Below are 16,923 nucleotides of genomic sequence, written 5' to 3'. Positions count from 1 at the left end.
ATGCAGATCAGGGCTGAAATTGAAATAGGAATGCATAGAAGAAAGACGCACTTCCATACCTAATAATAATAATAATAATGATAATAATAATAATAATAAACATATTCAGGCAAATATGTCCACATGTCACGACGGTAAAGGAGAGGGGGACCATGCCAGTCCAGCCACTGTGTGTGCCTGGAGGTCAAGGCATGACAGGATGACAGGTCGTCATATGCGACGGCCCAGTGTCTCTCCTGCCAGTCCCACTGTGTGTCCCCCTGTGCCTCTTCCACGTCAGACCACACCACACCAGACACCCCCCTCCACCACCACCACCACCACCAACTCCGCTCCCATCGCTGCCCATACACACATATACACCATGCCCCCCCCCCCCCCCACCTCCTAATAGCCTGCTGGCCTGAAGCCACGAGTGATGTGGACTGTTGTAAGTTGGAGCCAGTAGCCTGGGAGGAAATGGAGAGTAAATAATATTTACTCCCCATTTTCTCCCAGGCAACTTAATTCTGATGAAGTGTCAGGACTTGTCTTCTGTCCAGCTCGCAGTCGAATCAGGGGTTGCGTTGTAAATTTAGTTGAAGAAATTATGGCTAGCAGCAGGAGAGCAGTAAGGGGGGGATTTCCCCGGAACATGTCAGAGATACCAGGCGAAGCTCGCTGATGACAAGAAACCCCACACGTGTTTTACTTGAATGCATGCTTTTCAGTCCAAAATGGCAGTGATTTTGCTATATATGCCTCACACTAACCTAACGTTTGTCGGGACATGCTTCTGAGTTTAAAAAAAAGTACACCCGCTGTGGGATTTAAACGCATGATCTTGGGAATATGGACCTAATGTCTTCTTAACACAGTGAGCTACCGAGGTCACTGTTCCATCATGGTTTTGGATGTTATTTGAACCTGGCCCGCCCCCTGCTAGAAAGCCACGCACGCACGCACGCACGCACGCACGCACGCACGCACGCACGCACGCACGCACGCACGCACGCACGCACGCACACAGGCAGGTAGATCAATTATGATCGTCTCCTAGCTGCCTCCGTGGGTGCATGCTCCTCGCCACTGAGTCGCCAGTAACGGGACGTCGATGCTGTCGGGCAGAAACCTCGTATCTCCGTATTTAAACCGTATATGCTTTTTTTGTTATGCCCTACTTCGTTACAGTGTCAAATAAATGTAGCAAAAAATCCGATCTACAAGCTCACAACGCGTCACGATGCGACTCATGAGCTTGCAGATCTGCTTTATGATTACCTCAAACATTTTAAGGTGAAAGTCTGTCTGTGGGTTTTATAAATATTGAACCAAAGAAACGTATTGGCAAGATCTCGGGAGGACTGAACAAAACTACATTGGATCCATTGGAACAGCTTATTATTTTCAATTTTCTGAAAAGTAATTGTTTGGGACATACAAGGTTTCCACCCGATAGCGACGTAATTGTCGACACGGAACAGAGCATGTCTGCGGACAAGGCCCCGCAGGACTTAATTAGTGTGAAGTCTTCTTCTCATTTGATTTTGTCACATCGTCGGAGGGAACAGTAATTTCTTGTTTCAGTCTTGTATTATTCTGTTTTCACGCACGGACACGCACGCATGCATGCACGCATGCATGCACGCACGCACGCACGCACGCACGCACGCACGCACGCACGCACGCACGCACGCACGCACGCACGCACGCACGCACGCACACAGGCACAATTACTTTGATAAATACTGTACATAATAGCCGATTGTATTTTATCATTAGAAACAGCTGTGTGTGTGTGTGTGTGTGTGTGTGGTGGTGTGTGCATGTGTGTGTAAAAGGCTGGTCTCCTTATTGTTTGTGACATGGCTGGGGTCTGGGTGGACTGTGAGCAGAGTGCATGTGACAGAAGAGGCGCTGTACTGGTGGTCATGACGGGGGGGCTTGAGAAGCAAAAGACATGACACTCTATCTTTCACACGCACACACACACACACACCCGCACACACACACACACACACACACACACACACACACACACACACACACACACACACACACACACACACACACACACACACACACACACACACGCAAAATATGTTATTAGTGAAATACAGTGAGCAAGTGGGGGGAGCTACCCCCACCTCACACCCTTGTGTGTGTGTGTGTGTGTGTGTGTGTGTGTGTGTGTGTGTGTGTGTGTGTGTGTGTGTGTGTGTGTGTGTGTGTGTGTGTGTGTGTGTGTGTGTGTGTGTGTGTGTGTGTGTGTGTGTGTGTGTGTGTGTGTGTGTGTGTGTGTGTGTGTGTGTGTGCGCGTGTGTGTGTGTGTGTGTGCATGCGCGCTTGAGTGTGTGCACCATTAGGAGAAGAGGGATACCAATTTGCTCAGTGTCAACACTCATGTCAGACAGACTCCTCCAGTTTGTACAGATATTGTGTCAGTGTTCTCATTGTATGTTTTGGCCATACAGCACATGGTCTTGCTGTATGATAACTATTGTCAAGATAGCAGAAGTTATTGCCTTGTTGTGGTAGCTTCAACCTTGCCTGTAGTTAAGCATTAGCATTATTTTTGAATGAAAAAGATAAATCTCTCACAGTGCAATCAGATTTATTATTCTTATAACATATAGTGTAGGTCAGTGGTTCGGTGTATTAAGCTTTGGCTGAGACCAGAGTACAAGGCATTACAGTAATCTAAGCGAGAATACACCAGAGCATTCGCGACAGTCTTAAGATTTCCTGTTAAATTGTATCTTTATAGATGTTTCTTATGTGTATGAAGCAGGTTTGGCCTGTTGTCTTTCAGACCCGATGGCATCGGTACAGTGACGGTGGAGGAGAAGGAACACTTTGAGGAGATCAAAGAGAGGCTGCGAGCTCTTCTGGAAAATCAGATCACACACTTCAGGTAGGAACTGCAAGCAGTGTTATCCGACCTGGGGTCCGGGGTCCCTTTGGGGTGGTGGGGGGGTATCACTCAGGCCATGTTTGTTTGGAGTTATTCCAAAGTTATTTACATGTTTTACAAAATCTTAAGTTGCTTTCATCCACTGTCTGCCTGTACTGTACTGTACTGTACTGTACTGTACTGTACTGTACTGTACTGTACTGTACTGTACTGTACTGTACTGTACTGTACTGTACTGTACTGTACTGTACTGTACTGTACTGTTCTGCAATGTGATATCAGTCCAACTTGTCATAATATAAAACATTATTGTAATTTATTTTCCAAAAGGTAAAATAAATGCCAATTTACAAGCTCCCAACGTGTCACGATATGATGCGTTTTGAGCTTGTAGATTGGCTATTTTTGCTATTCATCGTATGAGAATAATAAAAGGGCTAAAGTGGTTACGTTGATTCTGAAAAACACAAATATGTGCATGTGTTGGGGGTCTCAGCTTTGGTCAGATGTAAGAAGGGGGGCTCCACTCATTTAGGGCTTGGTCTTTAGAAATACACTATTTTATCAGGCTTATAGTAAACCATATAGACCAGTGTTTCCCAAACACTGGGTTGGGACCCATTTGTGGGCCGCGGACACATTTTTATGGGTCACGAGAAAATAACCGACATTTAAAAAAAACATAAAACATTAAAAAAAAATAACATTTCAAATTCATACATACAAAAAATCTAAGAAATTCCATGACATGAGAAACAGTGAAAATAGCAGATCTACAAGCTCACAACTTGTCGCATTGTGACACGTTGTGAGCTTGAAGATCGACTATTTTAGTTTGGGTCACAAGGAGATTCTGTCAAATGATTAAAGAAAGTGCTGTGATTTGCTGTGATCAGGATGGTGTGACCTCAAGAATTACAAAGTGTATTTAAAATGCATGCTTTTATGTTTGCCTTCATAGATACTGCTTTCCATTTGGTCGGCCTGAAGGAGCACTGAAAGCAACTCTGTCCCTCCTCGAAAGGGTATGTTCTAACTATCTGTATCTATCTATATACTATCCATCTGTCTGTCTGTCTGTCTGTCTGTCTGTCTGTCTAATCTATCTGCGTATCTTCTATCTTTTAATTTCTCAATAGAAGAGCAGTGAGACCAACTACAACCACTGCGGTTGTTTTAGTTGTACTGACATACTCTTGGTTTAAATAATGTTTTATTCACTAAACAAAGCTGTGGAATGCATCTTTATCAAGGTTTTTCAAGTTGGCACTGATCCAGAATTCCACTGCTGTAAAAGAGTTATGTTTACAGAGAAAACGGAAAGCCTTATTCCTGCCATTTTGTGTTTGAAGGTTCTGATGAAAGACATAGTGACCCCGGTTCCTCAGGAAGAAGTGAAAGCTATGATCCGTAGATGCCTGGAGCAGGCTGCTCTGGTGAACTACCAGCGTCTGTCTGAATACGCCAAGTTAGAAGGTAGGTCATCATCACTGTCTTGTCTAAACGTGGACAGTAGGTTTATTCTGTTGTGGATGACACAACAATTGTGTGACAAAGTGTAATGATCACATCCACATGTGAGAATTCTCTGTTTCTGCAGAGAAGGGCAGCATTGTCAGTTGAACAGATACAGTTTCCTAGTGATTGTGGAATAAAGTATGTATCGATTGCTATTTATTTCAGGAAGGCAGGGGAAAGATCTGGAATATTTATTTTGTTTTATTTTCTTGCTGTTGTCCCCATGGTGAAGCAATGAGTAAGGTGGGGTCAGGGTAATACCAGGCCTGGAATTTCATTGTTTAAGGGGCAAGGCCACTTGGCCTTTGGTGTAGTCCATTTTTTGAGGGCACAAAGGCCAAATTCCAGGGCAGCAATGCCATAAAATAAAACTATTTCATTTTAAATGCATAGTTCAACTATCAGCGAAATAAATAAATACAGAATTTCAGAATTCAGACACTGGTGTCTAAAAACCATATTGACAGGAAAAAAGCAAAGGAGAAAATGGTGAAATCAGCTGGCACACAGGGCGGGCATCAATGCCACTGTGGCCTTTGGGTATATCATTCTTTCTATACGGCCAAAATGAGGGGCAGCAGCGTCCATGGCCTTCATGGCCTCCATGAAATTCCTGCCCTGGGTAATACTAAGGCATTTTGGTTGTTATTGTACAGTAGTTTTTTTCCTTTGTTTCTTTCTCTTTTCTTTTTTTTTGTATTCAAAGAGAAGAAATAAAAACACAGTTGAAGATGTGATTGGAATCAGTGTAGAGGGCCCTCCTCTAGAGACATTTTATGCCTCACAGTCTCAGTGAAGAGATGAACGGAACAGGGACAGAGATTCGGGAAAACATTTGAAATCCTGACCCCAGGATATTATTCCCTAAAGCCCCAGTGGTGGCCTATCGTGTATTTTAATGCTGCTTTTATGTTACTTTTTTTTATCAGAAAAAAGTAAAGAAAACAAATAAGATACATTTTTGGTGCTTCTTACATTTCGGTGGGTGCTCCTAACATTTTAAGTTGGTTTGGAGTGGTGCTTTGTTTACCATCTCTCTAACCCTACTGTTTTCTCCACAGCTGCTGAAAAGGTCACTCTTTGAGGCTTGTTATCAGATTTCAAAAGATTTTTTTGCCACTGATATCTCTTGTCTCAAAATGACGATTGCAGTGTTTGATGTACGTCCAACAACCTGTTTACTTAGCAATGTTTACAGTAAGTAAAAATGCATTCAATTCCCCACAATCCTTTTTACGCTGATCTCGTCCACCATGCCTCAGCTTCTTCCAGCCTGAGTCCTGATCTGTTTCTCTGTCTTCAACTATGGCCTGCCTAGTAGTTGGGGTGACCCTTTTCTTCTCCTGTCCTATCTCTGCTTTCCTCTTCCCCCTCTCTGTTCCCTTGTTCTCAGACAATCTTCATCTTCCTCTCACTGCCTCCCCCTCTGTATTCCTTGTCTATTGGCTTTACTGGCATTCTCCGTTACTGTTTGGAAACAGGGTTTGGCCAATACACAAGGAATGATGGGATTGCCCCTCATGGCAATTCAGCGTTTCTATCTGTTGCATGGGTTTTCTTTAGTAGGCATCATAGACATTGTATATTACTGGGAGACGTTGTATCTCTTACACAAACACGACACAAATGGGGCATGTAAAATGTGTGCCTCAAAGATGTAATAATAGCATCGTACACTGGATTTAAAGGCAATTACAGTGTAACTACACTTCCAGTTTATAACTGATGTCTGTAAAGAAATACCATCACCACACTGAAGACGCTAAGGAAAACTAACCTTAAGTGTCTCAGTTGGGATCGTAAATTCTCCCCAAATTATTTCCCTCATGTTAGTTTGTTCCTCAACCGTGGGTTGAATAAGAGGTTTCAGACTTTTCCCCCATCTCTCATACAAATGGAGGGACCATCCATTCTCTCTCCCCTCTCCGCCACACAGTAAAATCCTGAGCGCTACAGATGGAACCAAACGGACCTACCCTGTAAGGGCGTGTTCGGTTGCATTTGCACGCCGTCAGAGTTAAATGACCAGGATTTTACTGGTTGCAGGCACATGGCCTCACAACGGTACAGTCTGTGCTCGTCCTCTCTGACCCCGGCCTCTTTGCATGCCCCGGTATCCTCCCTCTCTCTCTGTAGGGAAAAAGAGAGAGATGTATGAGCACCCTGTCTTCTGCTTGGCGTCTCAAGTCATGGATTTAACCATTCGTGAGTACCTTCCTCACCCCACCCCACGCCATCCCGCCCTCTCGCTCCGATGACCTTTTTTTTCTTGGAACTTTCTGCACGATTTGCACTAGAAGCTACCTCATATTTTCCTGTTGCTTACTCTCACCCATGTCTCTTTGTCTTTTGTGTCTTTTCTTCGTCCTTGGAGTCCTTTGGTCTATTTGAATCTGTTGCTTCTGTCTGCGTAAAGACTTCCTGGTAAACCGTTTGGTTTGATCTATGGGGGAAAATGTCCATGTCCTTCTATCTGTCATTTTCTTTTGTGTCCTGCCCTTACAGAAAACAAATATTTATATATATATACAGTACAGTATTTCATATGTTTCAAAGTAAAAAATGAAATGTACCCATGTATAATATATAAGTTTTGCTGTTTGGGCATGGCCTCTCTCTGTCTGTCTGTGATTTGAATGCATTTTTACTTTGCTTTTGTGTAAACCCGTTCACTGTTTAAGATCATGGTACATGGTAGAGAGGCACCTCAGCAGTAAAAGGATATCCACACCCTGACTCCAAAAGACATTGCATTGTCTTCTGCAGATGTTTAGCATGAAAAGAAAATCTAGTATGGTCTAGTATGGTTGGGCTGAGATGTAGTGACAAAGAGATACTGTATGGGAGTAGCGTGTATACGAAACATGTTGTGTCCCTGTGCTGTAAGGGAACTTCAGAAGATTAACTTGTTGAAACTTTTTTTTACAGCTTTTGCTATGTTTTTTTTTATTTTATAGAAAAATAAAGAAGATATTTTGTATTCCAAACTTGGAGAACTTTGACCAAGCATTTCTGGATAAAAGCTGAGCGACCTGCCTTTAAAGGGTCTGTCTCAGCTACCTTCATTTCTGATCTCTTCTCTTCCCTCCTACACACTGTTGAATTTATTTGTCTTCTTTTATCTTCTTCTCCCTTTCTTCTTGAAACCTTTCCCATTTTCCGGTCCTCCCCTCTCTCCATCTATGAACTGATTTTGCCCGCTCTCTCTCTCTCTCTCTCTCTCTCTCTCTCTCTCTCTCTCTCTGTCTCTCTCTCTCTGTCTCTCCCTCTCTCAGAGGAAAAAAATCAGAAAAAACTTAAGGATCCAGGTGATGTGCTGTTCACATAGTCTCTTGTATTTATGTAACCCATCCCCGACTAGAACATCCTGAACTTAGCTAAAACCCTAGCATGACCTCTCGCAACCTTCCTGATGCATTTCCTGACAGAAGTCACAGAAACATATTGAGGAAATGTTACTGGAAGTTCAGGAACATTGTGACAGTGTTACGCTTTCCACCCGCCATGTTGTTTTCCCCTCTATGGCTAGGGAATGGCTGGAGAGGACTCAGCCTGTGATTGGCTTAGACGGAGGAAAGGGGGCACTTGTTTTGCTTCACCTGGTAAACAATTCGGCCACAGCGGCTTTTCAACTCAGACTGTGCACTCAGACGGCTCACACATCAGCGCACATGGCCAAAGGCTGCTAGCCATTTTATACAAGTGGCCTCCTTGGTTCTCAAGCCTGCCTTGTTGAGGTGTTAAAAACAAGCGCTCCTCTTCCCCTATGACACACACACACACACACACACACACACACGCATTGGAGCACTTCTGTGACAACCTCCTGAAGCCTACTTTAATACACTTTTCATAAGACTGAATATAATTTTGCCATTACAGAGTGAGTGCAGTGCTTTATTGTAGCGGTTCTCAATGTGTCCTTAAAAAGATTGAGAATCACTGCTTTATTGCAACCCTCCTCTCCAGGAGGTTAATTTGACCTGAGAAACACTTTCCTTGTGTGTTAGAAATTGTGTTAGAAATGTCATCTTAATTGTTTGAAAAGTAAACGGAATCTCAGATGTATTCCTGTACCTACTAGTACCGGTATCATTCCAGCTTTGACACATTTTGATGATAAAGCCCAAGTTATACTTTGTCACACCCCGAAAATTGCCAATCTGCTATTTTCGGCACACGACATGGGGTATAAATTAAGCTTCACACTGACTGCTATCAGCTCTTTACTGCAGATAGCTATGCTCTTTCTTTTCACTTTGAAATGAAAAATGGTGGAGATATACTTAAGGCTGGTAATAGTCTTTCTTGATTAAATCAGTTGAAAATTTACTTTACAAGTCCTGCTCCTGTAAAAACAAAAACACCTTGAAGATGCAGCAATGGGAATGTTCCAAGCACTTTGTCAAATAGCATAAAATATGACTAAGGCACAAACCATATAACTGTCTTTGATGTTACTATGTTACAAGGAGCCAAATGATTTCTCTCTTTGAAACCAGTAAACATTTATTTTTTATTTTTGTTCAAGCTATTTAATTTCTATGTAGTCCAGTAGAGCAATTCATTTGCCCAACTTTTCACTCCACACCATACAGTATATACTTGCCATATTACACTTGCATTACACTCGTCATTTCCCATGGAAATCTTTTTGGGGAGCGCTCGCTTGGTTCGCGCAACATCTTGTTGTTTTATCCCTGCTTCTGGTTGGCTGAATACAATGCAAACATGCATTTCCTTTTGGGATAAAAAATGGGTTTGATACAGTTTGATACATCACAATTTAATAATGTAATTTAAACAAAACAACACATAAACCTTACTGTCCCTAGTTGAGGCAAATTTGTCAAAATGTATCAAAATATATATATATATATTTTTTATTCAAGAATAGCGAAAAAATACAAGCTCACAATCAGTGTTGGAAAGTAACTAAAGTAATATGTAACTTAAAGTAATATTATTACTTTTTCCCAGTAACTAGTAACGTAACTAATTACTTTCACGTTTTGAGTAATATTATTACCTTTACTTTTTTTCAAAAAGTAACTTATTACTTTTTTTCACGAGCCTTGGTGGTACTCTGGGTTTGAGTGTGTTTATTTGATCCTGTGTTGTTTTTGGTCAATTGATATAATGGTAGACTGGTTGGGATCCAGTTGCTATGCAGGCTGCTTGCTGATCCGGTCTAGAGCGGATACGGAAACGTTGCGCACTTGTCTATGTGTGAATTATCAGCTGCGGAAGGGCGGGCCTTAAACCGGATCAAACAGTGTTGCCATGTCTGCTTATTATAAGCGACTTGTTAACCAATGAAGACGCGCCGTAAGCTTGTAGGTTGGCTATTTTCAATATATATATATATATATATATATTATTTTTTTTCAGCAGTCATACAGAATGATTGATTTTTTTTACTTGCATTTGCTCCTACATTCTGCCACGATGATATGTGTTGCTATGGGAGCCTTTTTATTTTTGTATTTTATTAGAATACATTTTGTTTAATAAACAACAGAAGTTGTTCAAAGATTGTGTCTCATGATGAGTCATTATCTGTTTGAGCCCAGGTGTTTGAATTTGAATATTTTTTTAGGCAAAAAATACATGAAATACATTTAAAATACTTCCAAAAAAGTCCTTGCGGTCTTGTTTCCATTGAGGTCCTTAGTATTCAATTCATAGTCAAATGGTTTTCATTTAGTCTGTAAGTTATGAATTCATACACAGTAAAAGTCTTAGTGTTAATATAATTGAAATGAGTGTACAAATAGAACCAAATGGACCCGTCATGTGTACAGAACACTTTTCAGAGTTAAATCAACAATGAGGATTTTACAATGTAGGCTGCAGAAAAGAGAAAAAAAAACAACTGCTAATGTTGAAAATGCAAAGTCAGTCTTTTGGGGAGAAAGGATGCAATTACTGGGGGCGAGAAAAAAAAAGTAACTAAGTAATAAGTAACTAGTTACTTTTGGCAGGGAGTAATAAGTAAAGTAACTGCATTACTTTTTAAACAAGTAATATGTAATAAGTAACATATTACTATGTTGTAGTAACTATTCCAACACTGCTCACAATGCATTGTGACACATTGAGAGCATGCAGATCTGCTATTTTTGCTATTTAATTAATTTAACCAATTTTTTTTTTTATCAAACCCTGATGACAACTATGCATGTGTGTATGTTTGTGTGTGCCTGGGTGGGTACTGTATGCATTATAGTGTACAAAGGACACACACACACACACACACACACACACACACACACACACACACACACACACACACACACACACACACACACACACACACACACACACACACACAATAAATTGAACACACTTGTGATTTAACATTCATTATGCTGTTTCACTTACAGCAGGAGTTCTCAAAGTGTGGCCTGTGGCAGCCCGCAAAAACATTTTGTGCGGTTATGTGATGGTTAATGTGGTAATACAATGTCAGTGCACTTCTCCAAAACAATAGTAATCTACTGGAAATGGAACACACAAGGCTTCTCATTGTGTTTCTCATGGGAAATGTACTTAGTTAAACATCTACCACCAGTACAGTACAGCAACATTATTTACATGACCATTTGCCAATATCAAATAATAGTGAATTACATAATAATCAAGTTCTGTGTGGGCAGCTGCCACAAAATAATGCTTAATGACTGACATTGTACAAGCATGCTAAATTCTGATACAAGTTTGTCAAACTCCCCAAAACTTTGAGAACCCCTGATTTGCAGTATAGTCACTGGTAGCATCATTCTATAAGTGAAGCCCCGTGTTTATTTCTTATCAGTACAATCAAAATGCAATTTCGCTTCCTACATTCAGCAGATTGAAATTTGATTGAGCCTGTCTTGATTGCAGCGGTTGCATCTGACTCCGACCGAAGGTAGTTTTTAAATGGCACCCTCTTGGACTGTGACGGTGAAATTGCAATGCAACAGTTAAGGTGTGGATGTGGCTAGCCGGGAGATGAATAATAGGCAGAACTGTGCAACATAATCATCACATTACTGCATGATGAATGTGGAACTTGCCTGTTTGTTTTTGTCTCTTTTAATTTGTCTCATAACGTCCATTATTTGTTCTTTGGATGAACTCATTACTGCACTGAAGCAATGGTAGAGTGACTTTCTACAGACTTATACCTTTGCTATTTCCAGTGTTTTCAATGTGTATAGAAATAGTTAAGCTTGAAACCACTCACATTTAAATATATATTTCAAATTATATTGTCATAATATAACAACTTCATACATTATATGCTTTTACTGTTTTAAGTTGAGATTGACTCTAATATCTAAGACTGTAGACCAAACTAAGGACCTTGTTAGAGACTAAATCTAAATCCGATATCTAATCAGTTAAATTTAGCCTTGATGGGGTGAGTTTGTGAATATGCACGTTTCTGAACTCTTGGACAGTCTTGTACAGTGTCAATACTGCAATCTAACCCTTGATTTATACTTACTTGCGCACCACCAGTGTGCAACTAAGTATAAATCAAGCTTTACATATCTCACTCCAAGAAAACCCAAACAAGTCCTATCAGCTATTAAGTTGTCTCTAACGTTATTTAATTGCATACAAAAAAGAGGTTTATAACACACTCACTATGCTCCACTTGGAGGTACTGTAAGGAAAATTAAAGGTGTAGTTGGAACATAGCGTGTGGGTTCTGTCTTTTTTTGCAAGTTTCCTGTCAACCCAGCACTTGAATATGCTGTGCATATTAATGTTCATTAAATTGCATGCATACAGTAGCCATTATATAGGATAAGGTATTTTTTGAGACAATATTAAATAAATGTGAAGAAACTTGAGTGACTTTAAGGCTGCCTGCTCTGACCTTTGAACTTTTTGCTCCAGAGAATGTAGGGCGGTTAGTCACCCCTGCCAAAAAACTGGAGGACACAATTCGATTGGCGGAGCTGGTGATTGAGGTGCTTCAGCAGAATGAAGAACACCATGCAGAGGTCAGTGGCGGTGTACCACATGCACACTCTTGCACACACACACACACACACACACACACACACACACACACACACACACACGTGCACACGCATACACACATGCGCACCCACACGCACGTACCCACACGCTCATAGGCATGAGCGCGAGCGCGCGCACACACACACACACACACACACACACACACACACACACACACACACACACGCACACATTCTAATTGATATATACTTAATTGCACACAAAAATAGCTGATCTGCTATTTTTGCTATTTTTCAAAAATTGGAAAACTTTGCCCAAAATAGGAGCGCCAGGTTGAAAGTAGAAAGTGGTTAACAACTCTGAAGAATCTATCTTTGCCTCCTTATTAAACTAAACATTATTAAATATTAAACAGGCTTCAAGTCCAAGCAGTGGAAATCAGTCGGTACAGTATCGATCTTCAATTCTACTGTATATCTCATAAGTGCATGTTGGCCTGTGATAGTACAGGCCCTTGTGTTAGAGAGAGGCTTCGTGTGTCCATGGGTCACAAAGTTGAAACCTCTTGGACACAGTGAACCGTCGCTCAGCACTTGGCATGATGTAAGAATTAATGAATCAATCAATAAAATCTAATATATAGCGATACTCTGGGGTGATGATTTATTGATTGGAAAGTATTTGGGGGGGGGGGGGGGGGGGAATGCCCTCTGTAGAGGCTCCATTCAATTTGTTCATCTGACTGTCCAGTAGACAGTAGGTCAAGTTGCAGCTATTAGCTTAAAGTCCCACTGTGTAACATCCATTTCAGTAGTCTTCTTTGGTTACACCTCTGATATCTCTGTTGTGTATTATAATTGTGATTCCCAGATATATACAGTATATACTGTACATAAATAAATACATTTCCGGTACATTCCGTGTAGGGGGCAGAGACTCCCAATTAAAATTAGTATTTATTTATAGAACAAAAAAAAACACACATTTATGTGGAATGTTTTTTGTGAAAAATATACCAGTGAAAGATACATAATCAGACTTGCAGCTTCACCTGTTTTAGAGCTATCATGAACAATCCAAAGAGGATAAAATTACCTAATTGGGGGAGTTTTTTTTACCCCTGAATGGGTGTTTTGAAGCTCCCTGCACACTCACTTCCCAGCAGGAAGAAAAGTCCCTCTCCTCCCACCATCTTGAGTCAGTCCTCTGTCATAAAGGGCTTCCCTTGTACAGTATGTCATATCCTCACAGTTGCTCGTTCTGGTGGTGACTATACAGGCTCTGCCACCATACGCATGACAAGTCATAGCAGAGTGAAGGGTGCTGTTCTAAGTAAAAGCTCCAGCCCACTTCCTTCCTGCTTTAACACATACCATGACTCTCTCTTTCTGACAAAAATACCTCCAATTAGTGAGACGTTAGCAGTGTAGGAACAAGATGCATGGACATCTTCTGTTTGCACAGACCCTTCACTGATGAAAGAAAATGTCACATTTTATGTATTAAGTATTTTATGCATTTTAAGTCATTATTTGTGCTCAAAATATTATTCTCTTCACAGTCCTCATCACATTATCTGTCAAATGCTAATGTTCATTGTATGATCAAAGCAAATTGACATAATTGCTCTGCTTTTTAACTATTTGTTTGTTTCACGGGGGATTATTTGAAAAGGGCAAAGAGGTACGTGGTTGTTTTAACTGATATTGGTAGGTCATAATGTCCTGCCTTCCTTCCCTTAAAGTCCTGACCTGTGCATGTCATTAATGAGGTCATGAGACTTTATCATGAATCTTAATGCTCCTTTCAGTGTGTGATCATACTGCCGGTCAAGTGCTTGTAACAACATTTGTTAGCTTGAGCTCAGAGCTAGCAATAGTGTTGCCCTTACTGAACATAGCAAGCACTTGGGCAGTGTCTGTGTGTATTGGACCCATTAATCTATCCCAACTTTATTCACCTTATTCGCCAATGCAAAGAACGACTTGACACTGTGATGTTTTTGTGATATCACTTCACCCATTTTATCATGCAACACTCAATTATAATTGAGCTACCCTGTCTTATGGTTGTTATGTTAACTGCACGGAAGTAAAATATATTTTCATCATCTATCAAACATACACATTTTTGTGAAATAGCCAGTAGCATGTGCTGTTAGAGGCTGCCATAATAACTAATAAATGCAAAAATTATAAAGCAATATTATTTTGAACATCAATCTCAGCTGCATTGCTGCACAGGTCTGCACAGGTTAAATGGGAAGTGGCTTTACAAAGACATTTTTGTTGCAAACTGGGCAAACTGGATGGGGCTGAATAAGGTCAATACTGAACCCATTACACATTAATTCCCTAACCTTACTATCCATGTCAAACCATCTAAACTGGCCTCTGGCCCATCTGTTGATCTTTGTATGATGTCTGAGTCTATGATTCCGAGTCTAGTAATACTTAGGGCAGTTGATGTGGAATGAAAGGTCCAATTCACCTCCCCAAACAAACCTGTTCCTCTCCATTGGATCAGCCAAGACACGCAATGGAGAACATTACTCTGGCATGCGTCATCATCTTATGATCACCTAGAAAGGGATCACACCCTTTACATTTCAATGAAATGCATCCTGGAGGCCCTCAAATTAGGTGAGCACGTAGTGAGCACCTGGACCCAGCCTACCCAGCATTAGACACCAAACTCCCAATTTGAAAACGAGAGTGAAATAACAAAAATGGAACTTGAATCCGAGACATGGTCTTGGTGCCAGCGTCATTGCGCTGGAACTGGATTGTGTTGCAATGGACACAGTGCTGATGCTGGTTAACGCTCATGCTACCTGCCCACTTTTACATACTGGCCAACCAATGACAAGAACTCCCGTGACACACACCTCAGTGCATGTCCCCCTACCTCCCAATGGATACATTCACATCACGGTGTAGATGCGATGCGATGTGAATAACTTGACTCAATGGATCCTCTGCACTTCATCTCTGGAGGTTATGCTGAGAGCAGAGGCGCATGGGAAGCTGAGGTCGTTTATTCCCCTTTATTTTTTGGATGACGTGCATGAGAGCTAACCCCTAACAGTCACTCCACTGCATCTATTCTACAGGGAGACTTTGCACTGGCGCCCGCAGCCTCTTATATGATTGACTCGGTGAAGGAGTTGCGGGTGTGTGTTTAAGTAGCTCCCCGCCACGGTTGTCAAGTAGCGACTGCTGCTTCCTCTGTGGGCCAACAGGAAAAAAAAGGGGAAAAAAACATGTGAATCTCTGTGCCAGAGCAGCGCATTTTCCCGCTCCAAGCTGTGAAGTGTCCCTGCCGGAGTTCGCCCAGTGAAAGCTCTGAGGCAACAGCTTGAGTTCTTATTGTGCAAAGCAAGAGAACCAGAGCCTTGCTTTAGATCAGTGGAGTTGCCTTCCTTCCCCCTTCTCCTGACCTTTTACTGAATGAGAGTCAAACTGTTAACCATTGGTGCTTTGAAAGGTCTGTGCTCATCAGGTGAATTCAAACGTACACTTTCTTCATCTAACTCTGCTCTATTTTCTCCTGCCACTCTTGGGCCTTTTCTCTTTTCCACTTCTACTTCTACTCTCTCTCTCTTTGTCACTCTCTCTCTCTCTCTTGCTTGTTTTTTTTTGGTCTCACTGTATCGTCCTCCCTCTCGTCCTCCCTCTATTCGTCTCTCTTTGTCTCCCCCTCCTTCCCTGTCTCCTTCTCCAGGCCTTCGCATGGTGGTCCGACCTGATGGTGGAGCATGCAGAAACCTTTTTGTCCCTCTACTCGGTGGATATGGATGCCGCTCTTGAGGTTCAGCCGCCCGACAGCTGGGACAGCTTCCCCCTCTTCCAGCTGCTCAACGACTTCCTCAGGACTGACTGTGAGTGAAGAATGACGTACCCCGGTGCCATCCATCCTGGCACGCACACACACACACACACACACACACACACACACACACACACACACACACACACACACACACACACACACACACACACACACACACACACACACACACACACACACACACACATACTCGGCCATATTAAGCTCTAATTAATCTAGAATAGAATGTATGTATGTAGGATGTAAAACCTCAAAACTATACTATATGCAGCAGATGTCCAGTGTTTTTGCTTCATCCCCAAAGCCTTCGCACATTTGTACTGTGTCTGTGTTAAAAGATGCCATGAGCGATTCACAAAACACAATGAAGCAGGTTTCGCTGTGGTTACTGCAGGCAAGCCATCTCTCTAATGAACCGCGTGGCTGCCTTAGGAGAGCTTAGTCCTGTAAAGGGATCCACTTCACTGTCGTCAACATAGACTGACGCAGGGCGCTAATTGTCCCTAGGGAATGCTTCCCTTTTTTAACTTGTCATCTGGGAGTCAAGGAGAAGACAGAGTGCTGTCCTCTCATTCACCAGCTGAACACGGTGGATGACAAATAGCTTGTTACGTTTGCTAGTTAGAGCCATTGCAAATTGGCCGCTGTTCGATTCTCTGCTACAGCCATCTGTGGGGGATAAA

General features: G+C 41.8%; 1 protein-coding gene across 1 annotated transcript in view; it reads left to right on the top strand.

Annotated features, from left to right (window-relative positions):
* cadpsa (Ca2+-dependent activator protein for secretion a) overlaps positions 1-16,923 on the top strand; it is a gene marked incomplete at both ends in the record, with an annotated part of 125,149 nt that overhangs the window by 78,395 nt on the left and 29,831 nt on the right. The window contains 6 exons of the mRNA XM_080423499.1: positions 2,792-2,893; positions 3,855-3,918; positions 4,246-4,369; positions 6,548-6,616; positions 12,305-12,423; positions 16,115-16,271. Coding sequence (XP_080279625.1) covers positions 2,792-2,893; positions 3,855-3,918; positions 4,246-4,369; positions 6,548-6,616; positions 12,305-12,423; positions 16,115-16,271 — 635 coding nt within the window. The remainder of the gene's footprint in view (positions 1-2,791; positions 2,894-3,854; positions 3,919-4,245; positions 4,370-6,547; positions 6,617-12,304; positions 12,424-16,114; positions 16,272-16,923) is intronic.

The sequence above is a fragment of the Gymnoscopelus braueri genome, assembly GCF_963280865.1.
Source record: "Gymnoscopelus braueri genome assembly, chromosome: 3".
NCBI lineage: Eukaryota > Metazoa > Chordata > Actinopteri > Myctophiformes > Myctophidae > Gymnoscopelus > Gymnoscopelus braueri.
Note: the sequence above shows the minus strand (reverse complement) of the source record. Positions and strands in the feature narration are given on the sequence as shown.